At 47.3% G+C, this 27,427-nt stretch overlaps 1 protein-coding gene across 2 annotated transcripts in view; it reads right to left on the bottom strand.

Moving 5' to 3' along the window:
* Positions 1–1,856: 1,856 nt before the first annotated feature.
* The window catches only part of setd5 (SET domain containing 5), a 66,719-nt gene continuing 41,148 nt past the window's right edge, over positions 1,857–27,427 (bottom strand). The window contains exons 2-26 of one of the 2 annotated variants that reach the window (XM_060068670.1): positions 16,913–17,214; positions 13,441–13,543; positions 12,794–13,059; positions 12,625–12,683; positions 12,321–12,508; positions 12,169–12,207; positions 11,712–12,014; positions 11,288–11,436; positions 11,082–11,199; positions 10,860–10,969; positions 10,313–10,559; positions 9,949–10,032; positions 9,655–9,804; positions 9,189–9,566; positions 8,617–8,877; positions 7,967–8,084; positions 7,537–7,763; positions 7,265–7,321; positions 6,643–7,149; positions 6,191–6,283; positions 4,583–4,860; positions 4,172–4,290; positions 2,772–2,851; positions 2,096–2,686; positions 1,857–2,030 (exon numbers count right to left, since the gene is read on the bottom strand). In XM_060068670.1, coding sequence (XP_059924653.1) covers positions 2,177–2,686; positions 2,772–2,851; positions 4,172–4,290; positions 4,583–4,860; positions 6,191–6,283; positions 6,643–7,149; positions 7,265–7,321; positions 7,537–7,763; positions 7,967–8,084; positions 8,617–8,877; positions 9,189–9,566; positions 9,655–9,804; positions 9,949–10,032; positions 10,313–10,559; positions 10,860–10,969; positions 11,082–11,199; positions 11,288–11,436; positions 11,712–12,014; positions 12,169–12,207; positions 12,321–12,508; positions 12,625–12,683; positions 12,794–13,059; positions 13,441–13,543; positions 16,913–16,983 — 4,515 coding nt within the window. In that variant the 5' untranslated portion in view covers positions 16,984–17,214 and the 3' untranslated portion in view covers positions 1,857–2,030; positions 2,096–2,176. Of the gene's footprint in view, positions 2,031–2,095; positions 2,687–2,771; positions 2,852–4,171; positions 4,291–4,582; positions 4,861–6,190; positions 6,284–6,638; positions 7,150–7,264; positions 7,322–7,536; positions 7,764–7,966; positions 8,085–8,616; positions 8,878–9,188; positions 9,567–9,654; positions 9,805–9,948; positions 10,033–10,312; positions 10,560–10,859; positions 10,970–11,081; positions 11,200–11,287; positions 11,437–11,711; positions 12,015–12,168; positions 12,208–12,320; positions 12,509–12,624; positions 12,684–12,793; positions 13,060–13,440; positions 13,544–16,912; positions 17,215–27,427 lie in introns of those variants that run through there. The other variant, XM_060068668.1, reaches the window with a different exon arrangement.

Genomic DNA, 27,427 nt, shown 5'->3' with positions numbered 1-27,427 from the left:
TATCTTATCAATAAATAGGACATTGCATTGCTGTGAAGTGTGTTTGTGTACGGGATAGAAGATGAAACAGTTGCAGTTTTTGTTTTCTTTCCAAAATACATTTCCCATCATAAGTATTTTATTATCAAAATGCATTACATCTCTTTTGCTCCTGTACTCTTCAGCAGGGATGGGTGTGTGTTTGTGTGTGTGTGTGGGGGGGGGGGGGGGGGGGGGGTTAACGCTCTGCAAAGAAACCAACAGGAAAAGAAGGCTTGAATAAGTGTCCATGAACACCATAATGCAGCGCTGTTTACTTCGTTCCTCTGGGGGACGTCCAGAAACCGGCCAGAAGAACAAGTCCAGGTAATGAATTTCCACCACATCGCAACTTGGACCCTAAAACAAATAGATCATGCATTTCACAATAAGTGTACCAGTCACCCCCCAGTCCCTACAGTTCTCTTTACAAAGTAGTACATGTATTCATACACACTGGTTGTATGGTGTCTGATTCAGTTTAAGGTGCTGGTTAATTTTGGGTCAGATCACTTTGTCCAACATTCAGTATCCATGGGTCTGAGGGTCTGAGTGGAGGGATGGGGGAGGTCTGGTGTGTGTGCCTCTAAGGCCGACCCAGTGTGTTTGTGTATGTGTGCGCTGTTGGCCTATCAAATGTTAAACCTGTAGAAGATCCGGTCCACAGCGGATGTACTGAAGGTTTCTCGTTCTTGTGAGGTCGGGGAACAGAGACCACACAGAAAACAACGTCTTTTTCAACGGTTTTCTAACCCAGGACCCAGATAGGGGAGTGGTCTTCCAACTGTCTTCACACCCAGGACCCAGGTGGGGGTGAGGTCTTCAATGACCTTCGACCCAGGTGGGGGACACTTGTAGAAAACATGAAACTGATTACAGCATTTCCTGGAAACGGAAAAACGTGATGAAGCAGCTCTTGCGTAAAAACGAGACCACAGCAGCATTTTTTTCTATATATATATATATATATATATATATATATATATATATATATATATAAAAAATCCAAACCATCCCAGAGAACTCATCCGCATCTCTTTGTTGGTATACGGAATGCACAGATCTGTCAGAAAGGATAATTTCTTGTTTAAAAAAAAAAAGAAATCATATTTATATGTAAAAAATCCAAAAGGATTCAAAGAAATACAATGAGATAAACCCAACAAAATAGTACAAGAAATAAGGTCAGATTCTCATTTGCGCCTGCATTCCAACATAGAATAGGGCTGTTATGAACAGTACACGATTTGGCGGGAAGAACAACTGTGAAAGGGTCGAGCCTCCATCACTGGAGAAAATAAAACACACCAAAGAACGGGACACTCAAACCCAACACAAACAAGGCTGCAGCACCGAGATGACGGAGGGGGAGGGCTCCGCATCTGTTCACAAACATGTTACAGTGGAAACAAAGCACTGAAGTGAAGCGACATTCAGGTTGTGAGAAACCCAGAGGGAACATGAGGGAAAGGGCTTCTGATGTGTGACGATCCCATGGAATGATCGTATCTCCTTTCCTCGTTTGACCTCTGCCCGCCTTCCCCAATGAAGCAGCGTCTTTACTGTAGGGGAAACTGGCGGGCAAATCAAAGAGAAGTCCACTAATGAAGAACAAATGAAGGGAATCAAAGCCCCAGAAGCCTTCTCAGGACCCAGGGGGCCGTGACCCAGGAGCAGGAACACGGCTCGAACCGTCTTTCACAACTTTGTACAAGAATCTAGCTTGTTGTGTTTTTGTTGATTTGTTTTCACTTTTTGGGCCTTAACGTAGCGTGCGCCCCGAAGGGGGAGGGGGGGACGACGACGACACTGGAGGGGGATTTCAAGTTACACGCTGATTTCTTTTTTCAAAGGTCTTTTTTTTTTTTTTTTTTTAACTGGCTCTTGGCACTGATTCCTTTTCAGTCTGGTCAGTGAGGAGCTCTGTGCAGGACGCATCATACATTTAACATGACACACACCGTAAGAAAATAAACGCCATGATAAGTCCTCTTAGATCTGTACATCCACCCCTCCACCACCTTCCTGAGGAGCCACACATACACACACACACACACACACACACACACACACACACACACACACACACACACACACACACACACACACACACACACACACACACACACACACACACACACACACACACACACACACACTAAAAGCTTCCAGACTGGGTCCGTACGCCTGAGCCCTGCAGCGGCGGGTGCTGGAACTGGGCGAGGGAGGGTGTGGCCCCGTGGCGTGGTGGGTAGTGTGGGGCCCCTGAGGGGGACGACGACAACAGCCGGGCGCCCGCCTGCAGCGCCCCCTGCTGTTGCTGAATAAGTCTACAGGCCTGGGAGGCCAGGTCAGTTTTTGCCTGCCCACTGCCCCTGGAACCCGGGGTGGTTGACCCCACCGCGCTGCTGCTGCTCAGCAGGCTGGCTTTCAGGTGGCTGCTGCTGCAGCTGCTGTTGCTCTGCTGGTGTAGAGCCCCGCCTGGCGGCAGGGGGTCCGACCACGAGGAGGGGTGGTGGTGCCCGGGGTAGGACGAAGGGGGGTGGTCCTGGGAGAGGCGGGAGTAGAAGCTCTGGCCCGACGACGGACTGTAGGAGCCGGAGAAGGGCGAGGGGCTGCTCTGCTGGTGGAACGAGGGGCTGTCCATCTGCCGCTGGCCCTCACACGACTGCACACAAGTGCCCAGTCAAACACGTTAGCCTGGCTGTCGTCCCGCACCATTAAAACAAACACGGTTTAAGGAGGAGACTCACCTGCTGGGAGAACACGGAGGGACTGTAGCGGGCTGGGCTCCTGCTGGGAGAGCCCCGTGGCCCCTGCGGCTCGTATCCATCTGTAAGCCAGGGAGACTTAAGGTACGGCCACACTGAACGCGTTAGAGGCCTAGCAAATCTGCCTTTTTGCCATTGGTTTAGGTGCGTAGATGCATTAGACGCGCTAAAGCAGCGCGTTAGACGCGTTTTACGCACCTAAATAACGCGGCCAACGCACCAATGAGCCTAACGCACCAACGGACGAAGTTCAAATATTGAACTTTTTACACTCCTACGTGTGACGCTTAGCCGTGATAGCCAAACAGCGTTGAGCTTGACCCGACGTCAATGTCACAGGGACGGAGGACACGCAGATGCAGAAAGAACATGGACAACCAAGTCATCGTTTCAGTGTGTGCTGAAACGATGAGGAGGTGGTGAAACTCACCCAGCTGTGAACGCCTACGGAGGATGTCATGCACTAGACTAGAGTTTAGATTCTCTGCCCGAGTCCGAGCCGCGGGCTGGGTCCAGCCTATATTTCCCACCACTATCCTCGGGCCGGGCCTTTGATCGAGTGTTTGTGTTTGTTTTTTTTAAATAATTTCTTTATTGGCCTAATCTGAGGAGAAATCTATGCCATAATCAGAAATATTATAGGCCCTTTATTACACGGGTCTTCTAAGTGCCGTGGAACGCTCCGTTCACTTGCATGGGCAGTAGTCCGGTAACTTGTCAACCCCAGCGTCTTCGGTTGCTAAGCGACGTCAACGTCTTTGGCGGACTATATCTATGCTGATCAACACTACGAATGCTGGCAACGAACAAATTGTAAAAAGATACACCATGACAATGTGAAGTTATTTTTTCGGTTTGGCAAGTAGCCTTGTAATTAAGCGGGATAATGTATAGAACTAGCCAGTCATTATCGAAAATAAGCCCCTTCAGGGCGAAGCAAGACACCTCCGCTGGGCGCCGGAAAACCTTATTTTCCCGATAATGACCAGCTGCCCACCGTTCTATACATTATCCCTTACATATATATTTAGCAGAGTAGGCCTAATTAACTGTGGCTCGGACCAGGTCGGGCTTGATTTTCTGGGCCCGATCTAAGCTCTATCATGCGTCAGGCGTTTGGGTTTCCTACGTTCCCGGACTCCCACAACAAATACAGCGCAGCGATGGTAGTGATGCATGTTTGTGGAGCAAAAGAAAAGTAGCGGGGGAAAATACGTTTTGGGTGGGCTCATCTAGCTGCGTAGGCGCGTTGAACCATTCTTGTAACACACAATGATCAAGCGGCAGGTTAGGCGCGTTAGGCGTTCAGTGTGGCTGTACCTTTAGAGACAACCAGGCCACACACGGGGAAACGGCAAACAAGAAGCAGGGGCAATGCTTACCGGCTTCCTTGTCACCGTCGGTCTTCTTCAGGATGCGGTCCACCTTCATGCCACCCCGCAGCACACGCTCCAGCACCCCTTGGCACTCCCGGAGCCGCTCCACACTGGTGGGGACCATCCTGAGGGGCAACAGGGAGCTGGGTTAGGTCTTCAGGTCTCCTCACCAGACTAGCTATCAGTACAGCGTGTTGTTCTACAGTGGCAGTGAGGACTAATGAGTCGCCGTTATATGGCGTCAGGTATCATTAAGTGCTGTCGACTATCATCCCCAAGCTCCAATAAGACTGGCTGGCCTTTCCTGTTCATGTACGAGACGGACCGAGGAGGTTAACATGTTTACATGATCAACACACCCCCATACTGCTACACTGCGGGCTGGACCGAACACGCTCCACCTTCAGGGTTCCTCACCAGTGGCTGGGGCTGTGCTGCGGAGGGCTGACCTCCTCTACGTGGGGGGTGGAGGAGGAAGAGGCGTGGGCAGGGGAGGAGAAGGAGCTCAGCGGGGACGCGGGGGGCTGGAGGTGGTGATGGGGGTGGGCAGGAGGCGGAGGATGATAGGGATCCTGGCTGTAGTGGAAACCAGGTTGGTTGCCCAGGACAACCGCCAGGGAGGAAGAGGAGGAGCTGCCCGGGTCAGGCTCGCGGCCGCTGCCCTGCTTCCTCTTGCGGTACTCCAGCAGAGACACCTGGTCGGGAGAGAGGGGCCGCCGTTAGACTGCTGCTCCGCTCAGGACGACGCACGCTCATCACGTCTCCAGCAGGAGAACGAGACGCCCTGCGACATTATTGGCTCAAGCTGTGCACATGCACCGAGACATCCCCGGCATTTGCATTTCCATTCCTCCAACAGAGCCCACATGTTTTTCTGGAAAAGGAGGTTGACATTTATGTAAATGGATGCAACCGTATCTTACTATTACCTGAGAATACTTACAGCGGTCATCTGGTTTGACAGAGGCTACGCAAAGGACAAAGCATAAATACGAGACAGCACTGCACCTAGGCAGCTACCATTTATCTTTGTTGCAATTGTTGCAATGATGTCACCAATTTGAACCAATAAGAAACAGGAGCCACAGTGACCCCAGAAATGACCCCGCTCTCAACTTTTCACTTGTTACTCTTTAAGCAAACTCCATAACATGGCTTTTAGTTAACACTTGATTATTTCCAAACCAAACGCATACCCAAGACAACATCAACAGAACGCTCAAATAGACACTTTGGATTTAAAACACAAACACAGTGAAGACAACAGAATGGCGACGCCCATCCCAAGTCACAGCCGAGACCGGGACTTGGGGATGGGGGGGGAAGAGAGGCTAAATGAAGCCGGTTGACCAGAGAGAAGGATATGCAGATGGATGGACGCCTGAACCCAGGCCTTCTGAAAATAAGCCCTGAGTCATGGGGTGAATGCTTTCTCCTGTTGCTCCATTCTGACCACGTTCTAGTGGTCACAATGGAATGCACCATGTTTATTTGGGAGATTCTTGTAAATAAAACGGCAAACTCTGTACATAATGCCTGTCCATAGGATGGACAGGTGCATCCCACCCTTCAAACGGTGTGTGCTATCAACGAGCAAGCCAACAGTATTTTCTTGCAATTTAGGAACAGCACATGCTGCCGAACCATAATAAACATGAGCACCAAAAAGGACACTTTTGGGGGATGCGTCCATGTCCGATTGGGCTGGAGCCCTGTATTACACCGTTGTACTTTGTGCAAACTTTGTGTGATCATTCTGTGAGGAAGCGGGCTGGCAGGAAAAGAGTCATGAATGGTATGTAGCAAATACAGAAGGGCGTTCAATTTACTTTCATTCGGGGCTGGAAGGCAACTAATGCGTTTACTGAATCTCACTGAAAAGAATAGTGTCCACCACAGCAAATCAAAGTAAAACAAATGAGGGGGGGGGTTGGGGGGTGTGGATGTGGCGTTTTATGCAGATGCAAAAAACAAATATTGACATGCACACTAATAGACGTATTTGGATAGGGAGAATATATTCACCATATTCTGTACTGGCTTGTATTGACTTCTTACAGCTATAGCCTGGTAACCGGGCCTTCCTGCCAGCAGACTAATGCCATGCTGATTGGCCCTCTGCCTTGGAAGAAAAGCAGGAAGAAAGACTTGGAAAAGGTTTCAACCATCACTCAGTGACGAGGAAGAGGAAGGTAAGGACAGAACAGGTATAGGAGGTATGCAGGAGGAAGAATAATATAGAGGAGCCATACATTCATAATCATTTCAGATATCCACAGAAGCACGCACACGCAAACATCTTAAATGGATCCACATTTGTAGTTCATTCCCATTCCCTGGCCAACTGACCTAAGAACCTGTGATTTGGGACAAAGCTTATACAGCTGAAACTGTAACAGAGGGGGCCTGACTGACGAGCTACAGCTTGGGCTTAATATCCCAAACGCTACGCAGGGTCACACGCTCAACCAACTTGCCTTCTTCTTTACTGGTTGGTGGCCAGTGTGGGGGGACGTGCCGCCTAGGTCCCCAGCACCGTAGATGCTCTCGCTGTAGAGGTCCCCAGCACTGTAGTGAGACTCGCCATAGGGGGACATGCAGCCTGGCTCTCCAGGGGGGCCCTGGATGCCTGCGCCCCCAAAGGAAGGCTCCGGCGGGGAGAAGCGGCCCTCGGCCCGGGAGGGGCGCTGCTCGCCGTTCCCCACCGTTGCCAGGTTGGCGTTGAGCGGGGAGCACGTGTATATGAGGTTGAACTCTGTCCTGAACGCCGGGTCGCGGCCCGGAGGCGGGGGGGCAAGGTCCGAGGGGGGGCAGGACGGCGGGGCAAGGCCCCCCGACGCAGGGAGGCCCTGGGAATCGTTTCCGTAGGGCCCCCCGGGGAGAGAAAAGTCCTCTGAGGCGGGCGCGGGGCTGCCGGAGCTGGAGGGCAGCGAGAGGTCCTGGAAGAGGAGTTGCGGTCCGTCGGCGTCGCTCCGCAAGCAGGGCTGGGGACAGAAGCACAGGGTTGGGAGGGCCTGATAGGACATGGGGGAAACAGGCGGGTTTGCTCTGTACCGAGAGGTGATGACTCAGAAGGGGGCTGTGTCGAAGAGGGCTTACCTCAGGAGATATGGACTCAGGCCGATGTACGGGAGAGGCCTCTGGGGACGATATGTTCTGCAGGGTGACCCAAAAGAAGAGGACATTCATAGATAAATGAGACGATCACACAGGGCCTCTAGGACTAGGAGGGCTAGCTGTACATTAAACCAAGTGCAAGGCCTTTCAAAAGATACATTATGAGGTCAGTGTTGTTTAACCAGTGGATGTGACTGCGCCGTCTCAAACTGCTTAATGAAGGGTTCTGTAACCAGTGGATGTGACTGAGTTACCTCAAACTGCAGGGGCGTGTTGCAGCGGCTGGTTGGCAGCGAGGGGATGGGCGAGTAGCCCAGGCTGCTGGGCAGCAGCAGTGGGCCACAGGGCAGACCCATCAGGGGGTGCAGAGGGTCCTCGGGCAGCGGCGGTGTGATTGGCGACAGCGGGCGGGACAGGTGCTGCATGGGGAGCGGCACGGCGGCGTACTTGGCCCGGCGCTTCTTAAAGGGGGCCAGGAGCTCTGTGAGAGGGGTCCAGAGTCGGAACGATCGATCAAATAGAAAAAAAACGAATATTAGGAGACATCATGTTTTAGAACCAAAGAATCCTGACAAACACACATGGGCTGTCTCTCACAAACCACTCACTGACTGTTATGTCATCCAATCAGTTTATTCTCTTTTTGACGGGAAGCCGGTGGGTATAACGCGGGGGAGAACATACCGTGAGACGTGGGGTTGGGCGTGGATCTGCTACTGGTGCTTTGGTGTGACGAGGTGGACTCCGAGCCGTCCTCCAGGCTGGCTGAGCAGCTCTCGTCCTCTGCCTGCTTGATCCAGCGCTTCCCGGGACAACACATTAAAGCATGAGGCGTCAAGGTCACACGGTTCACTGAGACATGTCCACGCTGGCCAAATCTAGTCCCTTCTCCTCCTGGGCCTGTCCATTCACATTACGCCAGTGTTTTACACCACTACACTAAATTGGAGCTTCCTGAAAAGGTCTCCATATTGGATTAATCTGAGGCTGCCCACCTTATGTTGCTGTGTGGGTGAGAGAATGGATACATTTCTTAAACAAAGAGGACGCAGAGCTGTGGCGACTAAATGCCACAGTGGTCCGGTTATGACCGTGAGAGAAGGCTTGAACTGAAACAGCAATCAGGTTTTAGTATGGGCCAAGGACAGCCTCTGGTAAACGCTGTTGATGAGCCAAACGGGCGGACTACGTTTAACATGCATACCGCTTTTGTTCAGTCCGAACTATGAAAACAATTGCAATAGAGATTAATTCAGAGGCAGCAGATACCAATTCCAATAAAGGACTAGAGCTAGAGTCAGCGTGCCTGACCCCAGCTTCGAGCAGGTGCTCACCTTCTTGTAGCAGCCATAGGTGCCATCCATTTGCAGCGGCCGCGGGCGGTGGCGCTCCGGGTTGAAGGGTGAGCCGAAGCGGACGTAGTGTTTGGGCGCGGTGCAGATGTAGGAGGTGTGGGACAGGCCTGGCAGCATGTTGAGGGTGGTGGCCAGCACCGTGGGGTCTGTGGTGATGCGCAGCGGCCCATCCGAGGGAACGTCCGGCTGGATCTTCTCCCCAGTGGGTCCTTTGTCGTTCAGCCACTCCGTCACCAGGTACTGGGGGGTTGAAGGGGAGTTCACATTAGACACTTGAAAAGCAGTGTGGTCCTAGTGGAAAACAATTTGGACCGAGTTGGTAAACCATCTGGACCATTATTGTGAGTCAAGAACTGTTCGATCCATTCCATATTGATCTTGCAAACAGAGTTAAAGTTGGAAAGTTCTTGGATATTCATGTGTTCACTGTAATAATGCTGTTGTAAGTGGGGGCTGTAATTTTTTCACAAATGAGCAAATAATTTATAGAACTGGTGAAAACAGCTAGAGAAGTCCACAAAAGCAAAAACCTCAGAAGATTTCTCCCAAACCTTTTTTGTCTTTGGGTAGCGCAGGGTGCCTCTGTTGAGGCAGACCTCAGGGTCCAGGAGATGGCCGGCCCCCAGGCCGCACTCCCCCGCACTGAGCTCTGTGTTGAACGGTCCGTGGAGCCCCTCTTCCTCTGGCGCTGCCGTCTGGTCCGTGGTGGCGGTGGCGGCGGCGGCAGCGGCGGCGGCGGCGGCGGCGGCGGCCTGCTGGGCCAGGGCCTGCCTCTGGCGGCGGGCGCGCTGCGAAGAACTGGAGCGGTACCGCGAGATGCGGCTCTTGGAACGGGGCTTGCTGGAACGGGCCGGCGGGGGCTTTGTCGGAGCGGCGAGGGCAGGGGCCGAGGATGTCGGTGCCTTTTCTGGCTCGTTTTGGGGCAGTTCCTACGGAAGAAAGAGGAACAACTCTCAGGTCAGTTGCTGGACCAAACAGGATGAACCTGATGGAGAAAGGGTTTTCACTCCAACGGACCATAACGTAGGTCGCCCGTCGGGTGCTGATGCACACGGCTGCTGTGCTTCCAGTAGAGGGGTTCACTGCTCCGTCCGCGGGGTCCAAACACTCCTCCTTAGGGTCCTCCGCTCCCATCGCTCGCCGTCGTTTCTCCATGCTGTCAAACGCCTACAAACAGGAAGACAAACACTGTTCGTAGGACCTTCTTAAACATAACAAAACAGGGATTTGAGACAAAAAAGGTCCTCATTGTGTTGGTGTAATAAGCACCTCTGTATTTATTGAAACCTTCCCTAGAGTCCAAAGTGTTACCTTTTTGCTGGAGCTGATGAGGCCATTCTCGTCCACTTCTCCCTCCTCTGCCTCTTCCTGCTTCATCTCATCCTGGAGCCCGTCCTTCATCACAATATATAGACGACTTTACAACACTATCCAAATACCACAATATTTAGAATGAAATGGGTCTTCTTAAATATCAATGTAAATGTTGTTTAAAATAAGTTTATATATTTTGTGCACCAACATGCTGACTGAGTTAGTGTGCGCGCGTGTGTGTGTGGTCGAGTGAGGACACAAGGTATAGAATGTGAGAGTCAAGATCGAGAGCACCTGATGCTCAGCCACCATCACAAGGCTTTTAATTGATAGCTAACTAGCTTTCCGAGGGAAATGCCACCTCTGTGTCGCTGGCTGCATGCAGCTCTCCGGCCTCCGGCTGCTGGCTGCCCTCGTCGGAGGTAGCCCCTGTGGCGTGGCCTTCGCCCCGCTCCTTCTTGCGGGCTTTGCGCTGTCGGGTCTCAGCCCCGGTCAGTGAAGAAGGGGCAGAGGGGGTACACGACGGGTCCTCCTTGGGGCGGAGGTTGTGCTTCTGCACAGGGCAGCTCTGGTTGCCCTTGTGGCAGGCGCAGTCCACTTTGTAGTTGCTGAGGGGGTTGGTGTCGAGGGGGGGACAAAGTACATGTCGGTATATGCTGTTGTTTCATTTGCTTCTGCTGAGCTAGACGATACCATAGTCTCATTGAATTAATTCATCAATGACTCATTTTACTGAACCTTTTATTGTCAATATTGCTTGCTATTGATATCCTAGTCAAGCCCTCCCCCAGTGCACAGCATGAGTGTTACAAACTGTCTCAAACCAACTCAAATCACAAAGAAATAATGTTGAACAAGCAAACGCTTACTGACAAAGAAATGCAGTTTTAGGGAGCCGTGATACTGACCAGCTGTGGAACTCGTAGTCGAATGCGATGGTGACTTCGGCATCCTTGGTGATGTGCCCGAGGGCGTGTATACAAAGGTGCAGCATTCCTTCTGCCATCACATGCCGAACCTTCAGTGAAGACAAGACAGAGAAACAAATAAAGCACAGCCCTAAACAAAGTTTGAAGAATATGACCGTGGTTCATTGGAAATAAAACAAATAATTGAAGAAAGAATCTCACCTCGGCATTAGGCGTGCACGACCTCCTGATGAAGCGGGCGTCGTTGCCAAAAGTCCGCGCGTCCACACACATATCCACTTGGTCGAACTTGGAGTAGAACAGCACAAACGGGTAGGGTCTGCAGAAACAGAGTAAGAATAATGGTATGTGGCACTGGGAGAGGACTATCCTTTTGAGCATCATTTTTACTTATGAAGGTGACTTACTTCTTAAAAAAGTGCCCGTTGACCTCAAACTGTTGTTTGAGCATGACCTTTCCCCGGTACTCTATGATCAGGGTGCCAGCGTCCATGTTCTTAGACGCCCTCAAAGTCTTCCTGTGCTTTTGCACCCGCGTAACACGGCCCAGCTGGAGCTGAAACAAATTCACATTGCTTCTCATAACCACACAAGAGTTGGACTATGGAAAACCCCGGCCACATATCACACAGTGAGCATCCCTCTGACAGGGCCTTCTATCAAACTTTGGATAATTGCATCTAATGGATAGAAAGGGAGTGGTCTGGCTCGGGTTAAGCCAATTTAATTTCTCAGTCATCTGGGCTTCAGATGTGGGCCTTAGGGGCAGTCTATGCAGCAACCTCCCTGAAGAAAACAAGTGTGTAGTGGGAGTTTGAGAGGTCAGCTTACCTGCATCTGGGAGCTCAACACTGCGTTGTTGCTAGCTGGCTCTGTGTGGTCGATGCTGTCCACGTCAACACTGAGATGGGTCGTCGCCGTCGTCGTCGTGTTGATCTTCGACTGTTGTGCGGTTGCTGTGGCAACGCTCTCCGTCTTTGTCTCTGCTCCGCAGTGCGACTCGAGAAGCGTCTGGACGTCTGCACTATACTGGTTGGCGTGGGCCTCGTCGTACTGGTCCGTCCACTGGCGGATCTTGGTCTCCCAGCCCTCTGCAGTGTTCTCGTCCAACACGTTGGCCTCTGTGGTCGAGTTCTGCAACAGGGGGTGAAGGAGGGCAGTGTGGTTATGACCAGTGGCTGACCACAAGTGCAACTCAGAAGGGATGGAGCCAGCTAAATGCCTCAGGCTGGTTGACTAAACCAAGGTATGACTACAAAAAAATAACATTAAAGCATTCAAATCGTACCTTCATCCTCATGGACTTTCTAGAACCCTCTCTGAAGGCCTAAAAGAAAAAAAGAAAAGGAACGTTATGTGGATATACATTTACCATCAAGCCAAACATCCGGGCAAATGCCACGCACAATGGCAAGCATTGCCCAGCTTTTAAAAACATACCTTGACCTTCTTGCTCTTGGGCGTCCCGCGAGCCTTCTCGGTGCTCTTCTTCCTCTTCTTGGACTTGTTCCTCTTGATGCGGTTGACGGTGAGCGTGATGCTGGTCGGCGTGTGCTGCGTGGCCGTGTACGACACGCTGGCCGGAGACACTTCCTCATCTCCGCTCTCCGTTGCGCTGCTCTCCCCCACTACGCAGAGAAGCTAGCATGTCATCACGCTGTTTACAGAGGCACATGCCAGCCAACAAGATGAACCAACAAGAAGACGCACGCCTTACTACATCCTGGTCGCTCTTTCAACTCACCGGATATATTCTCTGGCTTCCTGTGCTGGCCGTCGGGTGCTTTCCTCCAGTACACGCCCCTGCGGATAGGGCCGGAAGAACAAGGTGAGGAGGAGACGTGGGGATAAAACTGAAGCAACCACAATACAGGCGCGGCAAAACTCTGCGCCCGGTCCAGAGATGTGCTCACCTGCAGTTGTGGCACTTGTTGAGCTGGCCGTCGGAGGTCAGGGTGCAGCGGCACCAGCTCTCAGGGTCCTCAGAGGACGAGCTGTCGCTGTCCGCAGAGTGGTCCTCGGTACCGGCGCGCCGGCGGAAGCCATGGCCGTGAGCCACGCCGCCGTTGAGCTCCATGCGGGGAATGATGGTTTGGGAGAGCGGGGAGGCGGGTGGGGTGGGAGGAGGGGGAGCGCCATAGTTGTGATCCTGACAACACACAACGGAAGACTGTTGCATCTTCAAAGAACGGGTGTTCAGGCAAAACAAGGAAAAAGTAGGGAGGGAAACGAAAAATGGAGACGAATGAAAATGAAGGCAAAACACGCTATGTGAAACAGTGCAGCAGTGGTAACTAAAGATGCATCGTAAAGATAGATTTATCTATAGATATCTAGATCTATAGATATAAATAGAGATATATTGTAGTTATGGCAGGTTAAATACGTATGTTTAGCTTTGTTCAAACAACACTTGTGGACAAGGAAGTAATGGATTTCATGGTCATGAGTGAGGTACTCGTTTTCTTAATTTATTTTCTTTACATTTGTCCTTTGGTTCGTGTTCCAACACAAATTCAGGACAGAGTCAAATAATTTAACCAATGACCTGTGAGCTCACCGTATAGGGCAGGCCCCGGTACCCATGGCTCTGTGCACTCCCACAGCTGTGGCTGTTGTAGTTCTTCTCATTCACCGCAGGACTTGCTTCCACTGACTCAGGGCTGAGACAAAGGCAAAGAGAATGACTTCTTCCAGACAGACACTAGGTGGAGCCACAGCCCAAAACATCTCACAGTGAGCAGAGCCATTTGGGAACCTAAAGAACCTGGCCAACATTATTCCAAAATACTATCCCTCCCCCTGTACAAAAGGTAAAAATGAAATGTTAAAAAGGGTCTTGAGGCAAATGTTTTGAGTCTGGATTGTAGGCAAGCGTGTCGAAGCCAGTGGCAATCCATAGAACCACTATAACTCAAGCGCACGGATGTTCATTACATGCTGCTGGCGATTCCTGGTCACATAGGCCCGGCTTCACTCATGTAAAGTACATTTTGACTCCTTGTAGCAAACAAGATTATCATTAACTAGGGCTGTGGTCAACCAAGGGAAATCTTGGCTGAATTCCGACCAATTGAAAGGTCGAACAAACTGCATGAAATCTGCACTATCAATCTGCAAATAAATCGGCAGGCTATCGTCTGTGCTATCGTCTGTGCTGTTTGGAGGCAGTGGGTATCAGATCCACTCTTGGTCCGAATATTACTGGTCCGAAGGATAAGGCTGCGATGCATGCCAGGGATGCATGCCAGGGCACGCGATGCATGCCAAATACAATACACTTTTCTTAAATGGAAAAACTGGGGAGTTTTACCTCCTGTCCTATAAGGAGCATATTCTATTAACCATACGATTCTTAAAACGACAGAGCCTTGAATACTATTTGTACACATAATTAATATTGTTTCTTATACAATATAGCCTATCCCTCAAAAATAAAAACACATCACCTGTATATGTCCCTCCCACCCCTGAAGATAAGGATGACGCAGCATATCGCCCACCCAGAACCTGACCTGTCATTATCATCTCTAAGAGGAGACACAAACTAATAACGTAACAATGTCTTCATATGAATTCATATAGCCGGAAATGCTTGCATAATTCTAAATGTGTTTACCGTAAAGGGCTGGGCAAATATGGTGCCCAGTTTATAGTATAAATCAATTAAGTTTAGCTTAGTCTTGGCCCGATAATATTAGTTAAGAACTTGGTAGATTGATAGTGCGTATTTTGCGCTGCTGCAGAATGCTTTCTGATCCTTTTCCTCCCTACAGGGTTCTGTTTGAATACTACGATATCAAGCAGGACTGCTGTGTGGACGCAAATGTCTTTCAGACACCCTCATCCGTTCTACGGAGACTAGTAAAAAGCTTCTTCTTCCAATCATCACAAAGCAAACTGCTTTGAACACTGCACATTTTTTATAAGATTGCACGCGTGACTATTGCTGTTCACCGAAGAGAAATCGCACTCAAGCAGTATTGAGGGCCTGGATCCCCGCAAAAAGAAGAACGAACATAGCTACAACGTGAAGGGTCAACATGAAGCGCTACCATGAAGCTTTACCATTAAGCGTTAACTTAAGCATTAACGTGAAGGGTTGCCCCCAAGCTAACTTACCATGAAGATTTTACTTTAAGCTTTAAGGCGGAATTATGGTTCAATGGAACATTGCCTTGCGTGAACGTGGGACCATAATCAGCCTTCCAACATTAAGCGATAACTTAAGCGTCGACCTAATCGTTAACTTGAAGTGTTAACGTGAAGAGTTGCCGTGAAGGGTTGGCGTGAAGCGTTAACTTAAGCGTTAACCTAAGCGTTACCTTAAGCGTCCTTGGACTGAGATGTCTCCGCCGCTACATATTCTATCCCTGGAATATTGCTTTGATATTCCCATGAAATGTAACCCAAGCATTCCAATACTAAATTGAGATTTGAATACCTACCTAATGAACGAATATTGGAATGTTCACGAATAGCACTAATAAGGAAATTGCCTTAAAATGATCATAGGGTAGGGCTAGCCGATTAATCGAATTTTGATCGCGATTTCGAGAACAGCTGGATACATATCTGGACATTATTTTCTATTTGACCATTTTGTTTATGGAGAAATTCTCATTTACAAAGTATTTTTTGGAGAGAAATTATGAATAAATGCATCCCTATATGAGGGTTCAACCGTCAGAGAGAAAGGAAGGCAGTTTAGTTCAATATCATACAAATGCCCACATACCTGATCGACCGATTATATATTATCAATTTTTTTTTTTTTTTCGTTTTCTTCTGCGTGATTGACAGTTTAATAAATGTTCATTTTTTTTCCAAATTGAGACATTGTAACATTTGTTATCATGTCATTTTTATGAAGTAAATTGAGGGAGGCTTAGCCTGGAAATCCAGACCCCCATCTAGAAAGCTGTAGGGTCTGGCAACGAGTAATGAAAATGACCCAACTCGAGGGGCGGTGTGTACCGGGGGCAAAAATTTTACCGGCCTACGTCATCAGTTGTTGACAAATTCCAAACCTGCCCGGCAACAGACGACGCGATCGTCTGTTGCCTGGCAACGGGCGATCGCGTCGAATGACGTAGGAAGGTTCTTGAACATTCGCGAACTTTCATGCTCGTTCATTGCACTCTTTCATTGAGTGTGACAAGACAGGTTTTTGAAACCTGCTTTAAACACTCAGTTTACTAGCTAAATTCGATTAAACAATTCAATACAATACAAATATAAAGTAAAAACAAGTGTTATCTAGCGATCTGTTATCTGTATTATGTTATTTCGTCTTTGGAAACATGAGCCGAATGTTTTTTGAAACCTGCCCGGCAACGGACCACCCAATCAAATCAGTTGTCAAGTTGTCAACAACTGATGACGTAGGCCGGTACAATTTTCGCCCCCGGTACAATTTTAACGTGACAGCGGCACCAAGCATGCATTTGAAAATATCACTGGATAAACACATTGGATAACACTACGACCAATCAGAAGAATACAAGGGGTGACGTATCCAGACCAGCGGAGCTAACCAATAGATAAGACTCTTGCCGTATCCGGTCGGTAAAACAGCAACGCTTTTGGTCCGCCTATATTGATACATCGATGTGATTGATTAATGTTCTGGGCCAGGGGAGGGCCAGAATATACACAAGTATATTTCTCGTTCCCAGAGTGTGCTCTCGCGAGAACTCTGGATTTCCAGGGTATTATCGGCTCCAAATATGGGCTCAAGAAAATCGTTATCGGCGAATCGGCTAAGGCTGATGAAAAGAAATCGGTATCGGTATCTGCCCTAAAAAAATCCATATCGGTCGATCCCTAGTTATGACCCTCAGACTGTTTAGAATGGTCCTTAAAACTCACAAGCATATCATGAAATGTATCAATATCGTTAAGAATTCTCCACAATTATTGTGGTAATAATTCTTCTCATATCACCCAGCTCTATTATTGCAAAAGTATTGATGATTGTGTATAGACATGACATCTGATTGTGATGACCGAGTGCAGCATTCTGTACTCACTCGGATCCAGCAGCCATATCGGAGTACGAGGTTTCAGGTGTGGTGACTCCCAGCGCGATTACTATGCTCATGACGTCCAGCGGCACGCGGGAGGGTGGGGGAGGCAGGGGAGGGAATAAAAGGAGGTATATTCAAGAAGTGTTAGGGGAGGAGGAGGAGGGGGGAGAGATGAGGGGGGGAAGGGAGGGGAGGGGGGGGGGAAGGGGGTGGGGTTGGTTACAGGGCCCCAACTGCAGTGACTGTCCACACCAGAGGGGGGGAGCCGCTGAGCCGCCGCCCACGGCTCACGGTCATGGGGAGACCTGGAGAGGAGAGAGAAGAAGAGGGGAGACCCGAGTTAATCAGGGGCTAACGTCATGAGGAGACCAGAGTTAAACAGGGGCTAACGTCATGAGGAGACCAAAGTTAAACAGGGGCTAACGTCATGAGGAGACCAAAGTTAAACAGGGGCTAACGTCATGAGGAGACCAAAGTTAAACAGGGGCTAACGTCATGAGGAGACCAGAGTTAAACAGGGGCTCACATCATGAGGAGACCAGAGTTAAACAGGGGCTAACGTCATGAGGAGACCAAAGTTAAACAGGGGCTAACGTCATGAGGAGACCAAAGTTAAACAGGGGCCAACGTCATGAGGAGACCAGAGTTAAACAGGGGCCAACGTCATGAGGAGACCAGAGTTAAACAGGGGGTAACGTCATGAGGAGACTAGAGTTAAACAGGGGCTCACATCATGAGGAGACCAGAGTTAAACAGGGGCCAACGTCATGAGGAGACCAGAGTTAAACAGGGGCTCATGAGGAGACCAGAGTTAAACAGGGGCTCACATCATGAGGAGACCCGAGTTAAACAGGGGCTAACGTCATGAGGAGACCAGAGTTAAACAGGGGCTCATGAGGAGACCAGAGTTAAACAGGGGCTCACATCATGAGGAGACCAGAGTTAAATAGGGGCTGACGTCATGAGGAGACCAGAGGGACCAGAGTTCAATAAAACGTAGCAGAAGGGACGGTCATTGGAGAATCCTTGATTACTTTCACACAGACTGAAGGTGAAGGAGGGTAACCTTTGTGGTTGCACACATATTTGTACCAGAAAGTATACAAAAATTAATAAAATAAAAAGACAGTACCTGACCATATTTAAACCTTTGAACAGTTTTCCTTCTTTCTATTTTGAATTATAACACACACACACACACACACACACACACACACACACACACACACACACACACACACACACACACACACACACACACACACACACACACACACACACACACACACACACACACACACACACACACACAATGACTCGGCACATATTAGAATGACCCGGTACACTCTTAATATAACTTTGTTGTTTTACAGTTTATCTCCACTGTGAAGCAGAGTGTGATTGGGTCAGGGTGATGTTTCAAACAATCTGCATAGTGCTTAGTACCTCAAAGAGGTGGTTATGGTTAACCACACAATACAGTGCTGGCTTACATCAATGCTAATGGTAATCAACTGGATCATCGGTTAAATCACAAGGGAAACCCCCAATTTCACTGTGATAGAATTCTGTTTTTGCTGACTAAAATATAATATAACATAATGGTCTATTCAGCCAAGACTGCTCACGGTTTCAACATATAGAAATCCTGTTCATCATCATGTTAGTGGATAAACAAAACTACCCGTGAACATAAAGTTGCATGGGAAATCATGCTGATAAATTGCCCATGGTTTGCCGAGTCATCCTTACAAAGAAAGAATGTCTGACGAGAAACTTCCGGTTCAAATGAATGGTGTGCATCCTGTGTTAGGCGGTCCCTGTCCACAGAGGAGTGGCAGCTGTAAGGGCAGGGGGTTATGAAGAGCTTAAGTGTGCGCCACACACACCCCTCCAGTAGGGGGCTTCCTGACTTCCAGACCGCCCGGAGGGGTGAGTCATCTATGCCGTCATGTGATCCGATCTCTGGAACACTGACCCACACTCTCTCCCTCCTCGGCAGACGCAGAGCTCAAGGCTTGCAGGAGGCACAACTCGTAACAGGGTGAAAAAAGGAAAAGAGAAGCTACTTCTGTGCTGTTTTCACACGCTCGGCATGGAGACTCTACGGCTTACACCAAGGTCATGTCTCGGCCGAACACATGCGCGTACGCACACAAACAGCCCCACACGCCTCCTTTCAAATGTCCCATCAGAAAAGACAAGGCTTACAGAGTTCAAATATACGGAGGAGAAAACTGTAATTATACATGTGAAAGCAACAACAATCACACATTAATGGAAGGCTTGTGGCTTACAACAATGCCTCCCAGAATGTATGACATTTGTAAGACTGCCCCATGGTTACAGATGGCCGCCGCTTTCACTATTCAGTGCCAAGGCAACCATAGCAGGGCTGGGGGATTTCCAAAAACATGGTCAAGGTCAGTAAACCCTAGCCATTGTGCAACCAGAGAATGTCACTGGCCGCTAGTAGGACCTAGCTCGAAGGGAAAATAGACATTTTAAACTGTAAAATACACGCTACTGCCCACTGGTTGACAAGCTGCTAGTACATGAGGAATCAACAAATACATGAGATTGTAATCAAGCCATATCACCAAATTGTTATCAATATGGCTATTGTTAAAATAAAGTCAAATTCTACAAATGTAGTGGTATATAACAGCCAAGATTATGCAACAAGACACATACTTAAAGTTAAGGTAGGTAATTTTGACAAACCAGAAAGAGTAAGCTAGATTGTGAAGTATATTTAATTTTTAATAATCAAGTGGTTAATATTAACCTCTTCGGGCGTCCGTCCAAAGCCACTCCCCCAAAATATATGAATAGCTTCAGGAAAAGGTATGCTAGTCTTGTGGAAGACTGCGGTCATCTGCAATGAGTGCACAGGCATATGCGTTGAGGGCAAGTGGGTAGACAGAGAGGTAGGCCACCCAATCATCCTGACCCAATGAATTGATTGGAAAACGGTCTTATTACAGGCATGCGAGAGTCACTGATCAAACATTTCTGTCAGGGTATTTGATATTTATTTAACGCTGTCTCGATGCAAAGAACATTTAAACAAATATGACCAAAAAACTTTCTAAAATGAATGACCTACCCTAGCTATAAGTAGCCTGGCTCCGCCCGCCTAAGTACTTCCGCTCAATTTGAATTTCCCTTCAGTACTAGGTCTGGACCTGCTGTATGTAATTTGGTTTTCTGGTGCCGCCACAGCGGCCCCAATCAGCGAACAGAGGGCGTGTCTGAGAACAATGACGATACAGTCGTACGCCAGTTTGAGTTGTTGTTGTAGGTCGGTAGTTGATTTACAATGTGCAATTTTTCCCTGATAAATTAAATTCGACGAACAAAACCTGCAGCTGTCGTTGACTGACATTTTCGTGCAGACGCGCAAGGTGTTTGGTTTGTGTACAGCCTGCGCGTGATTCCCGGCGCATGACATACGTCACAACCAAACGATAGCGATTGGTTATGGCAGATCCAGAGTGGCACTGGGCAGATCCAATCATTTTAAACTTCAACAGACACCCGCCTTCAAGTGAGTTAACGTTTGTCAATTGATTAGGTCCAGACTCTCTGTACAAATGAAATGAAATGAAGTGAAGTACGAGAGTCTGGTAGAACCAGGCTAAGCTATAAGGGCTGTTCAGAAAAAATATAAATGAATGTATATCCGTGTGGGTAGTGGCTTCACCAAGAAACTATTTTCTTGAACCGGCTGGCGGTTTATCAGCTCCGTGGCGGCCTGGGCCCTTCCCAAAAATAGCTGCCACCGTCTGTTTGCTAAGCCACAAAAAGGGAGTTGCTGGCTGGGCCTCTGTCAAAAGGGCCAGACATTGCACTTGGGAGCCTTATTCCATAGGAAGAGAAACGCGTCTCTGTGCAGCCCCCCTCCACATCTCATCTACTTGATGGCTCGTTTCTCTGGCTGTGAAAGAGGGGCTCAAGTTACTGACCGCTAGGGCTGTAACGATACACAAATTCACGATTCGGTTTGTATCACGATTTTTGACCCACGGTTCGATACATCCCACGATTCTTTTAAATTTAAAAAGCATTTTATTTAAACAACACTTAAATACCAATTATCTTAATGTAACATTTAATAACAAATAATTTGGAACACTGAACAGATTTGAACCGAAAGAATACTATTAAAGTATAGCTAAATTAATAAAGAAATAACCAAAGATTGCAGTTGGAGGATGCTTTTTGCTGGTAGGCATAATAGGGCCCCTTTAACTGTTTGGTTGGTTTATTCAAATATCCTTATTAGCGCTTCTTATTAGGCTATGTAGCTTAAATAATGACATAATCAGGCCGTATAGAATGCAACATGTTTAATAGCCTAACTTTCAATAGATGAGGAAAAACATGAACGTCGCAATAACGAGGCATAGTGTTACGAGTAGCATATGTATAGTGATGTATAGTGTATAGTGATATGTATAGTGATAGTGTATTAGGTGACCTTGGGTGTCTTGAAAGGCGCCTCTAAATTAAATGTATTATTATTATTTATTATTATTATATGTGTGTGCGGGAGAATGGCAGTGTGCGTATGCGTGCGTGAGTGACGTCAGCGAGTGAGTGGACGAGCGAGGAGAGCGAGCGGTAGCGCGTGTGTCTAGTGAAGAAGCGAACGAGTCCGGTAGAATAAAGTACCCATCCTGTCAATAATCGGTGGCCGCTTCATTCCGACCTATAAGCAGACAAACTGCCAGTCAAATCACACAACACAATAGAGACAGGATCACACAGGCAATTTTTTTCGCGCTTGGCCCACTCTGGATAAATGTCGTTCATATCGCATATGAGGACTTCGACGGCTGTGGAGAAATGCAATCCTCCGTAGCCACGGAGAGCTGTGATCACAGAGAGGGCATGTCGTCACATATTTACGGCATCGATAGGAGGGGGCACTGTCAGCAGACTATTATTTAGACAAATTATTAGCTAATTTCAATCGGACAATTTGACCGAAGAGTTAGAAAGGGCATATCGCGCTTCTGCCTTCTCACACCGCGAGACAGGTTCGTGGCTTTGAGTATCGCGACCGCCCCAACAACACCTATACACGTCCACTCCTAGAAGAGGTTCAGTTTGAGGACACAAACATATCTCTAGCAGTGTCTCCATCCAATGCCCTACCATGCAATATAATGTCAATGCAAACCTCTTCCTGCAATGGTCTCATTTTAAAATCAAATCAGATCCCACCTTCAATCACACTGGAGAAATAAGAGCAAGACCTTCCCTTTAGCACTGAGGCTTATCCAAGCCAACTGTGTGAATGGCAGGTAAAAGAACTGGTGAAATGGGAGATCATAAGAGGATTTTCTTTCACCACAGGCCTGGAGGACAGTTGTGTTTTTCCACTGGGAAAGCCCCTGCAGTAAGGCAGACAAAAGCTATGCATGGCTTCTGTTAGGGATGGGTCAGAACAATCCAATATTCCATTACTCGTTCACGATGGTCAAAGCCCAATGTTTACATTTGGACTGTTACAAAAACATCCCCTTTCAAATTAAAACAATTTAATGGACAAAACAAGAGTTGGTCCTCAAGCCCAATTCGTTTTTCTGTTATATTAGTCATGCACAGAAAAATAATATACAGAATGCATAAGCATAAATATTAATATATATGCATACGCCACAAACAGCCCCACTAGGCTACTGAGTGTGGAGCGGGAAGGAGTCTGACGTCACTCAACAGTGCATTGTGCAAGTTACGTAGTTAGTTTAGATTGTGCCTGCTTAATCTGATGGTAGGCAACTCATGTCTAGGTCCCGCAGAAGTTCCAGCTGGGCAGTGGGCACACTTGAAGAATTCAAAAGACAATGAAAATGGAGGTCTGAGGCCTCTGCAGATGTGTGGAATAGATTGAAATTGCAGCTGATGTAAATAGTTAAAGGGGTAAATAGTTAAATCAATCGGAATTTTGGATTGATTGACATTGGCCAGATTCCCAAGTTAGCCTTGGTCTTCTTTGTCATTTGGGACAGTTTAACACATTTCATTTAGACCTTCTAGTTGCAGTTTGCTCGTGCTAGGCTAGCGCACGGCAACGGGCAATACAACCCTGCTAACCCGAGGCAAATCAACTATAAAGCCAGACTGTCGATGTAAATGTCTTTGTTGATAGAATAATGTTAGAAATAAAACCAACCTTGCATAGCATTGCATTTTGAGGGACTTGCTGTGTCTCAGCAGCAGTGTTACATTCCTGGTAGTAGGCTACGGCAGCGGCGGACTGATCTAGGTAAAATTCCACTGCTGCTGAGAAAGTAGTCCCTCAAAATGCGATGATTCATGCGATGCGAGGTTAGTTTTATTTCTAACATTCTATCAACACAGACATTTACACCTATAGTGTGGCGTTATAATTGATTTACCTTGGGTGTTCTGTGGAGTAGGGATGGGGATCATTAATATTTATTGATATTAGGGGTGCAACGGATCACAAAACTCACGGTTCAGATCGTGTCACGGTTTTTGAGTCACGGGTCGGATCATTTTCGGATCAACAACAACAAAAAAGTTAAAGACAAATGTAACTTTAAATAAAATGTTTAAATGTGTAAAAACAAAATAAAGTGAAAAATTAGGAATAGACCTGCTTCCTTTAAGCATATTAAATATCAAAAAAATGTGCTTGTGTCCACATTAAAAAACAAATCTGCAATCTGAGGCATTATTCCTTCTTATTTTTAACATGGATAGTAAATAAAATAAAATAAAAACTGTGTCCAAAGGAAGCACAGCAGACCTGGATTTACAACTTCAAATTCAGGATGTCTGCATTGCCTGGGGAGAGTTTAGAGTCTACACTCACCCCAGGCAATGCAGACATCCTCATCTTCATTTTTTTCATCAAGTATGCTAGAGAAATTCCTGTTTCTGTCGTGTTTTATTTGGGCATTTTGTATATCCATTGATTTTTGTTGGAAGACTCATTGCTCGTTGACCGGAGACAGAAAGGGGGGCTGGTTGTAGTCTTTTCGCTTGGATCTAGCCCTTGTGTTGATACGGAGAACCGAGAGAAAAGACTACAACCAAACAAACAGCCAATTTCCGGTCCGGTTTCATTGGGATTTACGAAACGGCAAGTGAAAGACGACAGAAACTGTATTTTGCTACGATACTTGATTAGGAACATCAACGAACACCACTAACCACTCGGTGAGTTGCACGTGTTTCCCACAGACCAAGGAGGGGGGGGGGGCGGCAGCGCGGCGGTGGGGCGCGGCGGTGGGGCGGTGGGGCAGCGGCGCACTCACTGACGTCTGCGACGCGGCGACGCGGCCGTCAGTGAGTGTGCATGTAACTCCGCGTTTACATGCGGACACATCTGATTTGCATAGATGTGGAAGAACAGCTCAATCGGAATAGAAAAGTATCATATATATATATACGCCTCAATCGGTTTGGAATATAATTCTATGCGGAATAGAATAGGTGGTGTAGTCCGCTATAAATACTTATTCCGATTAGTTTGGGGTTGAACTTGGAGCAGCTGCAGTAGTTCGCAATTGGTCCACTCCGTCTGTACTTTAATGCACACCGAACCTTACCGCTGTCAAGGAAATTGGATTTATTGCCTGATTCACGTCTTTGTTATTATCACTCCGTAGTAGTTTCAGTAGTCCGGTAACTTAACAACCCCAGCGTGTCCGTTTGCCAAGCGACGGGTGACATCGGTGGGTTCATGTGTTAGCATCGTCGTTCTCGCTCTGTGTGTGTGTGTGTGTGTGTGTGTGTGTGTGTGTGTGTGTGTGTGTGTGTGTGTGTGTGTGTGTGTGTGTGTGTGTGTGTGTGTGTGTGTGTGTGTGTGTGTGTGTGTGTGTGTGTGTGTGTGTGTGTGTGTGTGTGTGTGTGAGAATGACAGGGGGAACGAGTGCTATGCAGAGATGAATGGACGGAACGATTTTTAGATTTCCAAATCGCGTTATAAAAAAAAAATATATATATATATATAATAATAATTATAAAAAAAAAAAAAAGGACAGAATCAATTCGTGGCGCTCGATGTTGATTCTGTGGCGCCGCGCCACACAATGGTCTATGTATGGGAAACAATGACATTTCTGAAAACGAACGTTTAGGGTGGTTTTAAGGACAGGTTTGTGAATGCCCAAAGCAGGCCTTCTGAAGCAGGCAGGGGCGAATCGAAATGAGCCAAATACCTGAGACAGGACCAATAGTCAACATTTTGGTGTGTCAACCACTATATTTCATCCTAGACAAACCAGAGAGGGGGCTCAATGTGCTAAATAACGGAATTGTCCTTTAAAACATGCGCTGATCACTTGAACGCACAACATTTCTTCTCTTTTTCTTTTTTAATCAGCCGATCCGCGGATTACTTGCGTCCCGAAGCGTGAGGGTTGATCCGTACGGATCACGGGTAACCCGTGAACCGTTGCACCACCAATTGATATCGATACCATTTTTGATACTCCTTAACGAGTCGAGTCTTTTATTGATACCACTAACGATGCTTTTCTATTAATTGGTGGAAATACGATGCGTTTTTATTGATGAGGAAAATATTTAGAAAATAAATAATTGTATTTTAAATTAAATATGTAATTCTTAATAAATATTGACATCAGTATTTTTAATTATAGATACTAAAAAGATTAGAATACTATACAACTGTATTAGTAATACAGAAACATGAGTAATACAGTATTGCTCATGTTTCTCCCCTAAAACTCAATTTCCCGTTTCTTTATGTTACATTTGAACGCATCATGATAACAGTCAGCTCAGTTTACTGAGCAAACCTCAACACATCATCACGCAGCACATCTGAAACTTTATTTCGTTTTTAAGATAACTAGCTTGTATGCTGCTGATTACAACACCGATTTCACAATTGGATTACCGTATTTTCCGCACTATAAGGTGCACCGGAGTATAAACCGCAGCAGCTAAATTGAATGATGTGTACATATATAAGCCACACTGGACTATAAGCCGCAGGTGTTTTAATGTTGAATTACCATTAGGGCTGGCCCGAATGCCATTTTTCAGGCTTCGAATACTCGTTGGTTTTTCCGAGCGAATATTCGAATACTCGTTCCAGAAAAAAACACCATAAAAAAAAAACATTAATAATCCCTATATTCTCCCTGGAACCGAGTATCTGCATATTTTGTTGAAGATTTAATAGCTTTTGAACGTTAATTAGTAGGCCTAAGTAGGTTGAAGTTCCTTAGTTTTTCCCCGTGAAAGCGAACAGCTGTTGTTCGTTCCAAATCAGCTGTCCTCTGCCATCTCAGCCTTTTTGGGAGCTTTTCAATTCATCCTGGAACGTGCATCTTTTCAGGGAATTTGTACAATAAATCCATAACAAATACCGAATATTGATTGTCTTACGTGTCCATATTATATCCATTATATTGACCGGGTATTCCCAAGACGCTCACGCTCTGCAGCAAGCCAGTCACAGTTGATTGGCACGGCGCTGTACAGTGAACATAAACAAACAACTAAGCTAAGGCTAGCATTTCGCTAAGCATTACTTTTCCTCCTGAGATCCCGCTAATGTTGCGTTATAAAGTAAAGGGAAACAAGATATCTATTCTTCCTCCACCTCTCTCGCTTCTCTGCTTGGTGTTGCTGACGCTTATAGTTTGCCTCCCTCGCTCTGGTAAAGTCACGTACGTGAGAAAAAAAAACGAAGCTCTGAATACTGATTTAAGCTTCGAATACAAATTTTCCGAACGAGTATTCGAATAATTCGGGCCAGCCCTATTACCATATGCAAGGGTTCGTGCACAGAGGGGATTGTCGGGAAAGAGATGGCTGTCTCGCTCTCGTAATGTCTGTTTTGCTCTCGTTCTGTCTCTCGTACCACTCTCGGTTCCACTTTTACTTTTGTGCGCTACCTGTCTCACTCTTTTCCGGCCTCCAGCTTTTCCTGCTGGAGCCCGCCGCTTAAAGGTGGGGGGGCGCGGACCGGTCATAGAGCCCATAGAGTTAAAGTTGGTGGACTGTAACCTGTAAAATCCATAGATTAAGGTGGTCCCCTAGTGGCCGTTAGCTGTAAAAATCCATAGATTAGCCGCACCGTTATACAAGCCACAGAATCGAAAAGGCGCGGCTTATAGTCCGCACGCCCACTGCGAGCTTTAGCGTGAGCGACCACAGCTTGTATTTCGGTCATATCTTAACACTGGACTGTAGGCCTAGATAAAGTGTTGTACCTTCACTGGCTTTGGGTTAAAAAAACTCCTTCAACTCAGTATCCGTCTAGTCCAACCAACAACTCTGTCAGCTGTTGCTGCTGCTTTAGACGGTGTGCAGACAGGCTCGGAGTCGGCACCGCGTGCAACAACAGTCTTTCAAAGCAGCGGTAGTAATCACTCAACCGGACGGTGTAGAAAGTCCCGTCAGTTAAAAATAGTAATCCAGTTTTTAAATCCATGTTAAAATCGGCAGGATATAGAGCTAGTTAGGTTAAAAAAAATGTTGCAAACAGTGTTAATGTGATGT

The sequence above is a fragment of the Gadus macrocephalus genome, chromosome 13, assembly GCF_031168955.1.
Source record: "Gadus macrocephalus chromosome 13, ASM3116895v1".
NCBI lineage: Eukaryota > Metazoa > Chordata > Actinopteri > Gadiformes > Gadidae > Gadus > Gadus macrocephalus.
The sequence above is the reverse complement of the archived record's forward strand: the minus strand, read 5'-3'. Positions and strand labels throughout refer to the sequence as shown.